Source organism: Lutra lutra, chromosome 5, assembly GCF_902655055.1.
Source record: "Lutra lutra chromosome 5, mLutLut1.2, whole genome shotgun sequence".
NCBI classification, from domain to species: Eukaryota; Metazoa; Chordata; class Mammalia; order Carnivora; family Mustelidae; genus Lutra; species Lutra lutra.
The window spans coordinates 100,605,348-100,622,059 of record NC_062282.1 but is presented as its reverse complement, the minus strand read 5'-3'; the positions used below and the strand labels follow the sequence as shown (position 1 = coordinate 100,622,059).

The window sequence follows — 16,712 nt, the reverse complement described above, 5'->3', positions numbered from 1 at the left end:
GCTTTGAATGTAAAATTAAAACATAAAGTAGACCAACTTATCAACCAAATAAAGACCTAAACCCATAAAGACATCGAGGCCATTAGAAATAAGGTTAGAAGGATTTGTATATACATACTGTTAAACAAATTCACTAACAAAAATTAGAATGAACACTTAAAAGGCATTTGGATTATTTACATATTCAGTGGCCTGAGACAGTTAATGCATATATAGTATCAGAATCCACCACTTTAATAAGAGACTGAAAACACGCATATTAGGTATACCTTGAGAGTCCAATGAACAGTAATAAAATGTACTAAATTAATATATAGGATAAACAGGTCATCTCTACCCAAAGACTAAAGCACAAACCAGAAAAAAAATCTACAAATTGAAGAATTTAGTTAAAGAAAGACAGGATGGAACAGACTGAAATAATGAAAAAAAGACGATGACTACACTGCTCTTAATCCAAATGGAAGCACCAAAGAGGGTAAATGTAAGCCTCTTGTATCTTTATAGCCACTTAAATGTCACTCAAAATTCCAAGTTTTGAAAAAGAGCTTCCTTATTACTGATACATTCCTATGCATACTCTAAGGATATGTTCCAGAAAAGGCACCATAAGAAAAAATTCAATCCCTCTACAGAATCAAATAATTTAAGATATTGGAGCACTTCTACTTCCTTCTTTTTTTTAAAAGATATACTTTAAATATAAAAGTGTCAAAGTTTCATATGGTTTATTCTCTGGCTTTCAGCCAGAGCTCACCAGTCTGTGTCAAAGCACTCATCTGTTTGCTTTCACAGTGGGCTTCAATGAGACCTGCAGTTGAAGCCCCAAGGAAAAGCAAGCCCTGAGCAAGCTCTGAGCAGGACCCCGTCTTCCACAACTGCTGGCATTTCAAAGCCTTCAGGCTACTGGAAGAAGCATGCCAAGAGCCTCAGGCATTTCAAACAAAGCGGTTTCTAACATTTTTCCTGCCTCCAAGTGTTGAAAGAAAGCAATCATGGTGCAGTTGTTTAAGCACTGGTTTTTGGCTCTGGTCTTCTCAGTGTTTGTAAAAACCATTCCAATATCCGAGTGGCCTAATCTTGGTACTGGGAAATTACTGATCATGAAAAACTATTTTAAAAACACAGAATATGCAAAAATATTCCACGCTGCCTGAATGGACAGCTGTGAAAACCATACATTATAAAAATATTTGAATTTAAGGCCTTTTTTATAATACACCCACAGATGAACTGGCTACATTTATAATTTCACTTACAAATCAACTGTTTAGATTTCCATAAGTATTTCCAATGTTATAAAAAAGATTAGATTCCATCTCTTTAACAAAATACCCCCTTCATAAATGCTGAAAAGACATTTGTAGATGAGATGGTAACTACAAATAAAAATTACTCTGTAATTGGTCTTAATTTGTTAACCAAGTAAAACTTGGGAGAAAGGAAGAAATAGACTTAGACACACTGAGAAACTCAAAAAGAATCTAACTAGGCAGAAGGTAAGAATACCCAAAGCACAAACTGTTCTCTTATACTGAAAATATGAATGCCTATGACAGCTCTGCTAATTATGCTAGAGAAGCAGGGATTTTAGACAAATTTTCACCTAGTGTCACATGGCCAACAAATCATTTAAGATTTGATTAGCATCCTGTCAATATATATAAGGTTGAGTAATTACAGAAAGATTCCAGTTTGTCTCTTGCAAATCATAGTTCTTAGAGATTCTCAACCCCAGGCATATGTTAGGAATCACACAGATTGCTTAAAACCAAACCAAACAAGAATTATGCTTGGCCTCACGCCTGAGAATCTGGTTTAATTGGCCTGAGGTGGGGCCTGGCATAAATACATCTATTTTAATTTTCCACATAGTTCTAACTCATAGCCAATGTAGAAAACTTCACTTACCCAATACTAGTTGAATTTATTGTATGCAAATTATATATTCTGTGTATATTAACTTAATTTAAAAAATACATAAATCATATTTATAGTCCATCCCCCATCTAAAATTGATGACCTAGTATAAATGTTTAAAACATGTTAGTGCCTTTGCTCTCCCCTGTTTTCTATTTATGTGTACACATATGCCTATATGTTTAGAGTTGTCTAGAAAGAATTTTCATTAAATTGTTGACCATGGGTTTTATTCTTTGGCATTAAGATATAGAAGAATTTTTAGTTTCCTCTGCACTTCTGTTTTTTAAATATGCATGTATGTTTTATAGAAAGGGTAGCTTTAAAGTTTCAATTTCAAGACACTAGAGCTTTCATCTTAAAATTTTAAAATAAGAGAAGTTAATATTTTTATCTAAAGCCAGAGGAGGTAGTACATTACTTAGAAAAATGTATTTTTTAAACCTTAGACATACATACTTTGAGTTATTTCTGATGGAATTTTTTCTTCTCAAATTCAAAACAACAGTCTTATTCTTAATAACAGAGGATTTTGACAATATGTAATATACTTACACAGACTCTGCATCCTTTTCCTTTTTAATTATCCCTGGTAAACCAAAAGTCTTTCTTTTCCTTGGTTTTATACCTTGAAATAAATATATACTGTTACAGAAACATAATTGTTGCTGATAAATATATTAAATTTATGAATATCTCTTATATCTTGACACATGATTTGCTTCTGTCAATACGAAATTTGGATAAAGAAATAAAAGTATCAACTGCTCAACCCTAACATTTAAATCAGAGTCACAATCTGTTTAGTCTTTTCTTAATTTAATATGGCCTGCTATGCACCAAAAGGTTATAAAACATTCACTTGATCAACAAAATTCTCTTTTCCTCTAAGTCTCCCCTAAGTTACCTCAGACAAAATAAGCATTTGGAGATATCTTAAAACTTCAAAGAAAGTATATTATTTACTAAATTAGACTGTTATAAATGCAGGCCAAGTCATGTTTCCTGTGTGGAAGGTCACAAAATATAAATGTGTTGTTTAAAAAAAAAAAAAAGAACAGATCCATTAACAGTAAATACAGAAAACATATGGTATTCTTTTGCCCAAATTATATCTTTAATATAATATATTATATTAAAAAGATATAATATATCTTTAAACACTGCTTTAAGTTGATTCTACCATAAATGTGAAACAAAGATCATCTTTGTTTTGTCTAATTCTTCCTCCTCTTCTTGCATGACAAATTTATTTTTTAGAGATCAGTCGTGCTATTGATTGTTGATGGAATTCAGCATTTAAAGCTTAGCTGTTTACTCGGACAGGCAGAGCATACCTAAGATAACTCCTTACTGTATAGATGAGGAAACTGAAGGGTAGTTTTTTGTTTTTTTAACTCAATGTTATACAGCTACTAAATACTATAGCGAGGATTATAATTCAGATGTTTTAGAACATCTAAAATTTCATGCAAAATTAATTCCCTAAATCATACATTTGTATAGCATGTTATATTTTATTTTTTTTAAGATTTTATTTATTTATTTGACAGACAGATCACAAGTAGGCAGAGAGGCAGGCAGAGACAGAGGAGGAAGCAGGCTCCCTGCTGAGCAGAGTGCCCCATGCGGGGCTTGATCCCAGGACCCTGAGATCATGACCTGAGCCGAAGGCAGAGGCTTAACCCACTGAGCCACCCAGGCGCCCCTATATTTTAAAAATCAAATACATTTTTATTCTTACAGAGTATTATTTACTATCTACACTTTTTTTTTTTTAAGTTTAGTTACTTATTTGAGAGACAGAGTACAAGCCAGGGGAGGGAGAAGAAGGGAATCTCAAGCTGAGCACGGAGCCTGAAGCAGGGTTTCATCTCACAACCCTCAGATCATGATCTGAAGTGCCACCCAGGTGCCCCAACTATCCACATTTTACAACCAAGAAAGCTGAAGTACAGAGAACTTAAATAACTGTTTACAGGAACTATAAGAAGTTAGGAACTGTAAGAAGTCTAGACACCAGGGCATGTGGGTGGCTCAGTTGGTTAAGTGTCCCACTCTTGATTTCAGCTCAGGTCATGATCTTAGGGTCATGAGATCTTGCCCAGCATTGGGCTCCACACGGGCTGTGGAGCCTGCTTAAGATTCTCTCTCTCGGGGTGCCTGGTTGGCTCAGTGGGTTAAAGCCTCTGCCTTCGGCTTAGATCATGATCCCAGGGTCCTGGGATCGAGCCCCACATGGGGCTCTCTGCTCAGCGGGGAGCCTGCTTCCTCCTCTCTCTCTTCCTGCCTCTCTGCCTACTTGTGATATCTGTCATATAAATCTTAAAAAAAAAAAAAAAAAAGTTTCTCTCTCTCCTGGAAACAGAGTGTATCGTTCTAAGTGAATTCAGTCAGTCAGAGAAAGATGAATACCGTATGATTTCACTCTTGCGTGGAATTTAAGAAACAAAACAGATGAACATAGAAAAATAAGATAAAGACAGAGAGGGAAGCAAACCATAAGAGACTCTTTCTTTAAGACTTTATTTGAGAGAATGAGAGAGAAAGAGAGAGCATAAGCAGGGGGCATAAGCCCCAAGTGGGGTTCAATCCCAGGACCCCAGAATCATCACCTGAGCTCAAGGCAGATGTTTAAGTGACTGAGCCACCCAGGCCCTGGAGGGGAGGGAGTGGTGGGATAGGGTAACTGGGGGATAGACATTAAGGAAGGCAGTTGATGTAATGTGCACTGGGTGTTACCTGCAACTGATGAATCACTAAATTCTACTCCTGAAACTAATATTACACTATATGAGAACTTGAATTTAAATAAAATCTTGAAAGGAAAAACAAAATTCTTTCTTTCTCCCCCTCTAACCCTCCCTGCCTCAGCCCCTCTCTTAAAGAAAAAAAAGTCTAGGGACCAGAGCCTCTGACTTCTCCAATAAGAACCTTATACACAATAGCAAACCTTTTCTCCAAATTCTTAAATAAATGTTGGAAGGAAAAAAATAGAAGATTGTTTTCAAATTACTTCCAGTAGCTCACAAAGTGAGATACATAAAATTTGACAAAAATAGCAGGCCTCTCCTAGGTTTCATACTATGAAAATCATCTATTTAAACAGGGAGGCTGGGGCGCCTGGGTGGCTCAGTGGGTTAAGCCGCTGCCTTCGGCTCAGGTCATGATCCCAGGTCCTGGGTTCGAGCCCCACATCGGGTTTTCTGCTCAGCAGGGAGCCTGCTTCCTCCTCTCTCTCTGCCTGCCTCTCTGCGTACTTGTGATTTCTCTCTGTCAAATAAATAAATAAAATCTTTAAAAAAAATAAAATTAAATTAAAAAAAAAAATAAACAGGAAGGCTACCTGGCTGGCTCAGAGGAGTGTGGGACTCTTGATTTTGGGGTTGTAAACTCAAGCCCTACATTGTGTGTATAAGATCTTTAAACAAAGCAAGCAAACAAACAGGAAGGGTTGCGAACCCCTTCTCCAAGTCACATCATCACTCATTTTAAATAACAGTAATAATAACATTAATATATAACCTCATTAATTACTGAAATGTTTCTCACTTTAGAGTAAGTCTTACACGTTAATGTGCAGTAATCATTTTCATATTTATGACATGAAAATGTTTAAAATGGATATCAATAAAGAAAACAATCTCAATGTATATTTGAAAATAAATACATGTTATATTTCATCTTTTAAGATATATACGCTAACACACTCACTATTCCTTTGGGCAAACCTACTGCTTATTAAGTGAAGAACAGTATCTATAGATCTTCAAACCACATTCAGATTTTCTATATCACTCACACCACCGAGAGGCTAACACCAATGGATAATAGCCACTCTTTATTTATTCAATAACAGAAGATATTAGCTAGTTACCACTATTACAAGTAGCCAACTTACCTTCAACTGCACTAGCAGGGTCACATTCTTCAAATTCAATAAGGCCTAAACAAACAAACAAAAAACAGATGAACAATGGCAAGTTAAAAAAAAAAAAAAAAAGCAAGCTGATAGAAACATTCAGATCAGATGCCATCACAGCTTTTTAACTGACCTGACATGTGCTCTAGTGTTATCTGATAGTGTTAATTATAATATAAATAATAATTTTAAAATTCAAATAATCCTAACAGTGACAAAAATGGAAACGAGCCTATTATTATGACCACAATTTACTGAAAACCTTTTATATAAGATACCATGGAACTGAAGACACAAACCTAATCTGTAGTTCCTGCTTTCAAGAAGCTTGCAGGATACTTGAGAGAAAACAAGCATAATAAAAGGCAGTTGCTGGATCCTTGGTTGTATTCATGGGAAGGACAGGGGGACCAACATAGTAAATACTACTAGAATCTAAAGCTTGGGAATTTGTTTGTCTAGTAGACTGCTGTGAAGTGGCAAATATAGGTCTTTAACAAATATCTGCTGAACAAATAAATGCACCAATTACATAGCAGCTAAATGGTGAGGCTCTAACTATAAAGTCCATCAAGGAATGTGTACTTGTAGTCTGCAGGTAATGGAAGAGTTTTCACGCGAGGTGATCCACACATGACCCTACAAAGTGGTTTACAAGAAAATTAATTTAGCACTGGTATGAGGGATAGACTACAGAGGGGAAGAAGATGATAAAATAGAAATCAGCTAAAAAACAAAATAGCCCTAAAATAACAGATCTGCTGAGACAAGCCTTAAGTCCCATGGGATGGTATATTTCATTTACATGGAATACTAAATTATTTAGGTAGTAAGAAAGTTAGCAAAAAGCATGAATCACTATTCTACTGAAACACCCCAAAGCTAAGTATCAGACTAAAAAATTATCTTCTGTTAAACTATCATTCTGTTAAACTATTTTTAATACTTAAATTTATGCAAGTCCAGTATTTTTCTGAAATAACTTATTAGCAGTAATAGATTCAATATATTATTTCAAAAAATTTAAAAACAGAGCTTGAAAAGTGGAAAATATAAGATTTCGTTATTGGTTCTTCTGAGATGTTAAGCTTAACTGTACCTATATTTAAGTTCATAATCAGAGTTCTCAATGATGATTCCATTGCAAAAGAAAGCCACTGATTAACAAGAAAAATTTCTCTACAAGTAGAACACCTAAAAATACTGGCTAAAATGTCCTTCTTCTTGACCAAATCTAAGATCTACTCCTTCAGTTCTGGTTTCTATTCAAACAGAATACATTAACATTTAGGGATAAGCAAAATAACTTTATTTAAAAAAACTCATAAAAGAGAGTTGATAAACAAGGTCCTAATTAATTAATTAGCAATACTTTTCTTACTACAGTATTCTTATGATATATATCATGTGACTAAAAAAAGAAACAATACATTCACTACTTTCATCCAAAAAACCTTGGAACCAGAACATGGCCTAATTAAAAATTTAAAGACTTCAAGTCCACTCTGCAAATCTGGAAGCTAAGATTCATTAAATGAGCTTGTTGTTAAAATCCATTAGAGGCTTAAGTTAACAGTTTACACAGAGATGAAACTGAAAGATCAATAAAGGCAAAGAACTGTAGTATGTCCATCTGATAATTAGCAACTAGGTGATATAAAAATTATAAAAAATGAAAAATCTCTTCCTAAATTACCAACAGTTTATTATTTATTATTAGCTTTATCACTTACTAATAAACCTTAAGAGACTATGACCACCTATCAAATAATCTGGGAGCTCCTACAACTACACATTGCATAATCTGTGACCAGTAATTATTTACAGAATCTTGAATACTCAAACCATGGGCTTATTCTAGAGAAGAAAAACAAAACAAAACACCAATGCCAAACAAATTGCATTATTTACAAATATTTTAAAACAGAACTTCTAGAAAGACTTTTATAACATCATTTTAGCAAATATGATATACATTCTTTTAAGATTTTTGGATGTTTTCATATATATGAAAATAGCAAAGGCATCCCTTAACTCTACCAAAATTTCCTCCAACAAAATTCTATGTTTTTTTCTTCATAAAACCTTTTGCCTATAGCAGATATATGTCGATTGCTTTTCCTTTATCTTTTCTAAACATCCTCTTAAAATCCATTTGGAATTGGAATAGGGAAATGCCCAATAAAAATAAACTATTCAAAATGACAAACATTTGTGAAATATAAGATGCCACATCCTTTCAAATTGTAAAACACATATAAAAGTTTTAAAATGAGTACCTTCAGCACATAAGTTTTTCTATTAAAGACAAAAATATGAAGGTTTCTGGTATAATATAACTAAAAATACCTTTAAAAAAATTAACTCATGCATGAAAAAGATTTTATCAAATGGCATATGCTCTACATGCCGCTTCACATGGCAAAGCTTTGCGTGCCTGGCTCTGTGCCAGCTGACAGCTCAGCTGGATAGCAATGCACATTCTTACCCCCCTTGTAGCATGTCACTTCTGAAATGTTTCACAAGTAGAAAGTTTATTCAGCATCTCCCTCAAATGCAGTCCACTGCCCATCATTCTGCTATTTAATCATAAGACAAGTTACTTTTTTTGACAGTCCCAAAGCCAGAGTGAGACCCAGAAAGAACAGTTTGCTACAACTGGAATTTCAACTGTTTTAGGCTCAATTAATTCTGTTGTCAAAATAAATAACTGCTCTTAGTGCTTTGATTTTATGCTGGGCCACAAGGGCAATTTAATTTGTATAAAAGCAAGTAAGACCACGTTAGCTCTGTCTCCTGATGCTCTTTTACACATTATATAAAAATGCCATCATGAGTTCAATTAAAGGCAGACCTCCACGAGGTCAACAATAAAGTAAAACAATTCTTACAGAGGATTTTTCTTTAATCATCAGGTAGGAATAAATTATTGCTACAAAGAAAAAAAAGAGAAAGTCAACAACCTAAAGAATTCATCCAATTCTAATATGGATCAGAACTTTTAAGAAATGTTACAGTAGGAAAGACAATTTAATAGCAATCTTTAATCAACAGAAACATTTTGTGGATGAGGTAAAGTATTTTAAAAAGTAAAATACTTACTAGTTCCCATTGTTTTGAAACTAATTCTAAATCTCAGGCTACCAACAGGGCAAATTTGCAATTCTGTCTAGTTAATAACTGGCCTGAAAACTGAAACAGTAAGTCTGGGCTACACAAATCAATCATATTTCTGCATATGCCCAACTCAAACCATAGAACACTTGGTTCTATTAGAAGCCAAAATAAAATATATGAACATGCCCAGATTCCAAGTCTAATAGTAAGAATGATGATAATAGGGGCTGAGGAGGGAACTATGACACTGTAGAGTGGGAGGGAGGTAGGGGGCAGTTAGTCATGACAACGGAAGTCAATGACTAAATGTTCAAGCTCACTCCTGGGCCTGTAGAATGCAACACAGCCACATTCCTAATTGCCTGGGATGGTGAACTCAGGCAAGCTAACATGAAAAACATCAAACTCCAGCTTCTGGTGATGTACAAAGGGCATGGACACTCAAGTTCTCATTTTGACACCTGCCTGCTGGCTATTTACCTTAAACTAGTTACTCTACTTGAACCTAGACTGTGCCTTTAAAAAAAAAAAGAGAGAGAGAGAGAGAGAGAGAAAGAGATTGAGAGCATGAGCTAAGGGAGAGACAGAGGGAGAGGGAGAGAATCCCAAGCAGACTACCCACTAAGCACAGAGCTCAACACAGGGCTGGATCCCATGACCCCAAGATTCATGACCCCAACCGAAATCAACAAGAGTCGGATGCTTAAGTGACTGAGCCACCCAGGTACTCCTAGATTGTACCATTTCTATAAATGCAATGGCAGAAAATAACCTTTTGCCATATGTGCTTTCCTTTTCTCTACAAGCACCTATACACACAGAGAGGGTCCTTCCCCCCTTTTTTAACTTGTTAAATCATTTGAAAGTTAAGTTGCAACATCAATGCTACTTCACTTCAGGAAATATTTTAATAAAAGGCCTGTAGAGGGGCACCTGGGTGGCTCAGTGAATTGGGCCTCTGCCTTCGGCTCAGGTCATGATCCCAGAATCCTGGGATTGAGTACCACATCGGGCTCTCTGCTCAGCAGGGAGCCTGCTTCCCCCCTCTCTCTGCCTGCCTCTCTGCCTACTTACGATCTCTCTTTCTGTCAAATAAATAAATAAAATCTTTAAAAAAAAAAAAAAAGGCCTGTAGAAAGAATTCTCTTAATCCAGTGTTTCCAAATCCCAATACCTACCTGAATCTCCTAGTGCAATACTCCCTGTGTAAGAATCATCCGGAGAGCTCATTAAACCACAAATTGCTGCCCCCAACCTCCCCAGTGTCCTATTCAGAAAGTCTAGGTTGGTGTTCAGAATGTACATTTTTAACAAACTCCCAGGTGACTGCAGATGGTCCTGGGATCACACTTTGAGAACTACAGTCCAAGGGAGCCCTTGGGTCCACTGCCAGATATTCACTAATTCTAGACAGTGCTTCTCCAATTTTACTCTACATATAAGCTGCTTGGGGATATTATTAAAATGCAGATTCTTTAAATAAATAAAATGCAGATCCTCTTTCAGTAGGCCTGGGTAGGTTTTGAGACTCTACACTTATAATGAGCATCCAGTGATAAAATGCAGTGGATTCTGAACAATGGCGGCACATTAGACTCAGACGAGGCGTTTTAAAATACGAGGATTATCGTATTTTACGAGGATTATCAAGGATCCACCCTAGACCACTGAAATCAGAATTTCTGGGGCAGTGAACTGTCTGTACATTTTTTTTTAAAGAGATGGGGGAGAAGCCAAGAGGGAGAGAGAGAGAGAGAAAGTGAAGGAAGGAAAATGAAAGAAAAAAATTTCCATTACTGATTCTTATATGTTCCCAAGGCTCGAGAATCAGTGATGACGCAAACTTAGGAACCATGGTCTTAAATGAAAAATATAGGTTTTTCACTAGGAAATTGCAGTCACTGTAAAACTTTCAAAATTTCACCTAGTTCTCCAAACACAGAATCAAAACAGTGAAATATAATCTCCTACATATCCAAAATATGACACCACCTCCCTATTTGACATACCTCCTAGAGTGAGTCATGTTTTTACTCTCAATGATACTGATAAAACCTTGGGTGATTCTACTGAGCTCACTATATCTCTTTTTCCTGGGAACTTCCCCCTTTCCCACAAGTGGTGCAGAAGCTATGTTTATACCACATGACCTAGTCAGAACTAAGTTAGAAAAATTACCTGATCCAAGATTACCTGGACCAGATTCTTTCTCCCAGAAATCTGTAAAGGGACAAAAACCTGGGTTAATTCTGAGCTGTGGCTGCAATTAAAGAATAAATAGAAGTACCTAGAAATTACAGACAGGTCACCAGTTGTCACGTGCCTGGAAAAACAAAGAAAGCCATTGTGCAAAGAAGAAAATAAAGCAGTAGATATAAAGAGACTGAATGAAGGAAAATGATACATAGTGTTCCCACAGGTTTTGGTTTCCTTCTGCAGCCTGGCTATATTCTTGATTTTGGATACCTCAGTTTCTTTGTAATAAATTTCCTTTTAAGTTCAACGTGGTTTAAGCTAGCTTCTTTTACATACTGCAAAAAGAACTAAAACTCTGCCCTTATTATGCACATGTAAAAACTGTCATCAGCTTACCTTTTTTATTTCTACTTTATGGCCAGAGTTTATACATTTAATATTTTTAGTGGCTCCTTCAAATTAATGCAATAAGCTTTTCTTAAACAAAGCCTGCTCATATTTTATTCTTCACTTCACAATTTAGGATTATTATAAGAATCAATTACTATGCTGTGATATGACTGCAGATGGAGTTAATTGCAAGGTGTCAGAATAAATCATTTCTGAACCCAAAAAGAGCAGAATCAGCTTTTGAAAAAAGATTATATACTATTATGAGGTACACAATTCTGATGCAGTATGACATACCTACTACTATACTACATAGAAAGTATATTTTCTAACACAGGAGTGGGCAAATATTTTCTGCAAAGAGTGAATATTTTAGACTTTGCGGGCCATAAGATCTCTCACAACTACTGTCCTCTTCTGTTACAGTACAAAAGGTGCCACAGACAATACATAAACTTAAGTGCAACTGTTCAAAATGACTTTTCTGGACAATGATATCTAAATTTTCTACTTTTTGTGTATTACAAAAATACTCTTTTGATCCCCCCCCATCATTTAAAAACATAAACCAATTCTTTGCTTGTAAGCCTCTACAAGCTGCTATAATCCAACTCTAAAATAAGCAGCACCAAACTTAACTCAATGGCCATAGTTTGCTGATTCCTGCTTGAAAAGATAGAGAAGAAAATCATTAAGTTCCATATATCTCCCACAGGGCATAGTTCTATGCCTCTGCCTTGAGTGGCTAGACACAACAGGTAAAGGTGTACTTCCTTACAGAAGTTTTTGGTGTTTTTGTGGTGGGGGGGTTGGGGTTTTGTTTTGTTTTGGTTGGGTGTTTTTTTTTTTTCCAGAAGTTTTTTCTATTTTACTTTTTTGGAGAGCTCTCCTCTTTTATTTTCTATTTGTGCTAATCTACATTATCCTCTTCCTTAATCATATCATGAAAGAGGATGATTCCTCTAAGTCATTCCCCCAAACTATGAAATAGGAAGCTCAAGAAATCACAGCCTAACTGGTGTGGTCTGTGGGTCTTGTCTCTTTTTAGCTATTTTTAATTTTACATTCTATACAAGCATTTTTGCTTCTCTGATTTAAAAAAAAACTTTGGTGGGGGAGTGGTAGGAAGCTCTAGTTGTACATTTGGCATTATTCCAAATCCTTGAGAGCTCTAGAAAGATGACCTTAAATTTTTTAAAAAATCATTTGCTTTACACTATACTTTAAAATAATAAACATAGGGGTGCCAGGGTGGCTTAGTCAGTCAACCAGCTGACTCTTGAGTTCAGCTCAGGTCATGATCTCAGGGTCCTGGGATAGAGTGCCCCCCACAACTCTACCCTCATCAGGGAGTCTGCTTAAGATTCTCTCTCCTTCTCCCTTTGCTCCTCCCGTCACTGCTCACTCATTTGCACATATGTGCTTTCTCTCTAAAATAAATAAATCTTGGGGTGCCTGGGTGGCTCAGTGGGTTAAAGCCTCTGCCTTCAGCTCAGGTCATGATCTCAGGGTCTGGGATCGAGCCCCACATCGGGCTCTCTGCTCGGCAGGGAGCCTGCTTCCTCCTCTCTCTGCCTGCTTCTCTGCCTGCTTGTGATCTCCGTCTGTCAAATAAATAAATAAAAATCTTTAAATAAATAAATAAATAAAACTTTTTAAAAAATAAATATAAAATAATAAACATAATGTAGAAGCTAAATTCTCCAAATATCTAAACTAATCAATATCATTTAGGCAGTATAACCAAAGGAATCTTATTTTTCCTTTTTCATTTGTGGCTGATTGTTTTTCATGTGTACCTTTCTCAGGATTTTCATATTTTTATCTTTAAACACAGTATAATCCCTGGAAGTCCTCAAATGAGAGCTATAAACCTATATTATCATATAATGAAAATACAGGTAAGTTTTTCAGCAAAGTCTTTTATTTAAACATATTATATACTGGCTTACCAACTTTTTAGGTTATTTATCTTTTTGTTTCTTATAAATGGAAACTTGCTTAACTTTTATGAATTATAAAAAGCATACAGCAAAATTAGCAGAATGACTATAAAACAGGAAACTCCAAAAAAAATGGTTTTAATCTCCTTTGGCAATTAAACTACATGAGAATGAACAGGCATACTAGGATGTCATTAGAGTACAGAAAGATATTCACAGTTATAAAACACCTGTTTATTCATAACCCTTCAGACCACAGGCACTTCGATATTCAAAGAATCCACTTACACTGACTCTAATTCCAGAAGAGCTAGGCAGTACTTAAAAAGTAATGACAAAAACAATACGGAGACTCCTTGAAAACATAAAAATAGAAATATAAAACATAAAACATAAAAATAGAAAACATAGAAAATAAAAATAGAACCAGCATATGATCCAGCAATTCCACTTGTAGATTCAAAATCACTATCTCAAAAAAATATATATATTCCCATGTTCACTGCAGCCTTACTTACAATAGCAAAGTCAGGGTTACAACCTAAGTGTCCACTGACTGGATAAAGGAAATGTGTTGTGTATATACAAAGGGTATTACACAGCTATTAAAAAAAAGAAAGAAATCCTGTCATATGCAATAATATGAATAGACCTTGAGGACATAATGCTAAGTGAAATAAGTCAGAAAAAATACTATATGATCTCACTTATATGTGGAATATAAAATCAAACTCATAGATCTAGTTCACAGATTGGTGGTTCCCAAAAGTGGGAGCTGCGGGGTGAGAGGTGGGTGAGACGGTTAAAGATGGTTAAAAGGTACCAACTTCTATTATAAGGTAAGTAAGTCCTGGAGATGTAATAATATATAGCATGGTGACTATAGTTAAATACTGTACTGTACATTTGAAAGGTACTGGGAAAGTAGTTCTTAAAAGTTCTCATCACAAGGAAAAAAAAACTCTAACTGCATTGAGATGTACATTACCTAAACTTATTTTGTTAATCATTTTTCATGTACACACATCAAATCATTACACTGCACATCTAAAATGAATATAATACTATATGCCAATTATATCTTAATTTTAAAATTTTTTTAAAGATTTTCTTTCTTTTAAAGATTTGAGAGAGAGAGTGTGCGCCCATGTGCACATGAGTGGCAGGGGGAGGAAGAGGGACAAGCAGACTCTGCATGGAGCCCCATCAGGGCTCAATCTCACAACTCAGAGATCATAACCCGGGCTGAAACCAAGAGTCAGACACTTAACTGACTAAGCCACCCAGGCACCCCATCCTGATTTTTTAAAAAGTAATGACAAAAAAAGCACTTCATATAATAAGTAGTATAAAACAGTCTCAATGAATTAAAAAAAAATTTAATGCTCTCAAAGTGTTTGATTTGCACAAGAAAATTGGACATAAAGTTAAAGGTTGTATCTCTGAACAGGTAACTGACTGATGAAAAAATGGTCATTTTTCAACACAAGAAAACAGATTAATTTTTAGATATATAAATTTTTAATGAACTTGTTTTCTTTTTAAAGTATAAATCCCATAGGATGAAAACGTTTAAGAAGCAATTCATCCACCAGAGGGGGCCCTTACAAAACAACACAAAGAAAATATTAACAGCAATCAGCAGTATATACAACTGAAAGAATACATCTCACAAAACAAAATCCTTTAAGTCTATGAATTTCATGTAATCAAATGCAAATTTTTGAGTATATTATTCTTCTGAGAAACACAAAATTTTCATCACTGAAACAGGCCCCCAGACTCACTTGTTCAGGTGCCCATAAGCTGAACAAATACAAAGAAAGAGCTATTAAACTAGTCACCCATAGCAAGCCAACTAGAGAAGTAATATTTATTCTATCCCCTCCACTCTGACACCATACTTTCTTTTTAAAGTTAGTTCTAGGTCCATTTTTTTTTGAAAATCAGTGACTGTGTCAACAGTCACCCTCAAACAGTCACCTAATTCTTGGCTTAGTGATTATTCTAGGAAAGCTCATGTCATCATCATTACTGGCCTTGTCATTTAGATATATGGACTTTCTATATGTCACAGTATATCTTGAGGCCACTATGTCTAAATTTATAAAAGAAACAGTATCTATAATTAGCTACCCACTTATCAGAAATGTATTACTTTTTTAACATAGTATTTATCAAGTATTCAATAAGTATTACATTATCTCATATAACCCCCAGAAAAACCCCATGGAGAAATACTGTTATTATCCCCACTTTACAGATGAGGGCAATGAGGCTTAAAAATTTTACTGCTGATAAAGAACAGACCACAAACTACAGGGCTAAGCAATACCACAGATAAGAAAATAACTGAATTTTTTAAAGATTTTTATTTATTTGAGAGAGAGAGAGTGCATGCATGAGAGCACAGGCTGAAGGAGGAGCAGAAGGAGAGGCAGAGAATCTGAGGCGAATTCTATGCTAAGCGCGGAGCGGGACATGGGGCTCAATCCCACGACCCATGAGATCATGACCCAAGGCAAAATCATGAGCCAGACACACAACCAACTGAGCCACCCACATGCCCCTAAAAAAACTGTAATTTTTATTAGGATAATTATAGATTCACATACAGTTGTAAAAAAAAGAAATACAGGGAGATTCCTTGTATACTTTGCCCAATTTCCTGCAGCGATAACATTTTGCAAAACTTGAAAACATCATGTCACAAACAGGATACCAATGATAATACAATCTACTGATCTTGTTTAGTGTTCTGAGGCACTTTTAACCAGCCAATACATCTCTGCTTTTATCTATCAGCACTTCTAAATGCTTTATATAAAAACCGTATTTGTTCTCCAACTGTTTTTACCTCTCTTAATGTCTTCATGTATTATATATATATATACATATATATATATATGGGTCTGTTTGTTTGTTTTTTGAGAGAGCAAGAGAGAGCAAGCGTGCACACGCAGGGGGTGAGGGGTGGAGGGAGAGACAGAATCCTAAGCAAGCTCCAAAGCCTGACACGGAGCTCGCTCTCACAATTCTGAGACCATGATCTGACCCAAAATGAAGAGTCAGATGTTTAACCAACTGCGCCACCCAGGTGCCCCATAATTTAATTTCTTTATAAGGAATTTTAGGGTTTCATACTTTTCTGTAGTTATGTATCTCAACATCCTCATTCTCTTTATATATGTAAACTCACTTCATTCTATTCTAGTTTCTCTGAA

General features: G+C 35.5%; 1 protein-coding gene across 1 annotated transcript in view; it reads right to left on the bottom strand.

The window, feature by feature from the left end:
* Positions 1–16,712, bottom strand: part of FCHO2 (FCH and mu domain containing endocytic adaptor 2) — a 169,438-nt gene that overhangs the window by 98,046 nt on the left and 54,680 nt on the right. Inside the window, exons 8-9 of the mRNA XM_047729321.1 lie at positions 5,822–5,866; positions 2,476–2,548 (exon numbers count right to left, since the gene is read on the bottom strand). Of these exons, the coding sequence (XP_047585277.1) occupies positions 2,476–2,548; positions 5,822–5,866 (118 nt within the window). The remainder of the gene's footprint in view (positions 1–2,475; positions 2,549–5,821; positions 5,867–16,712) is intronic.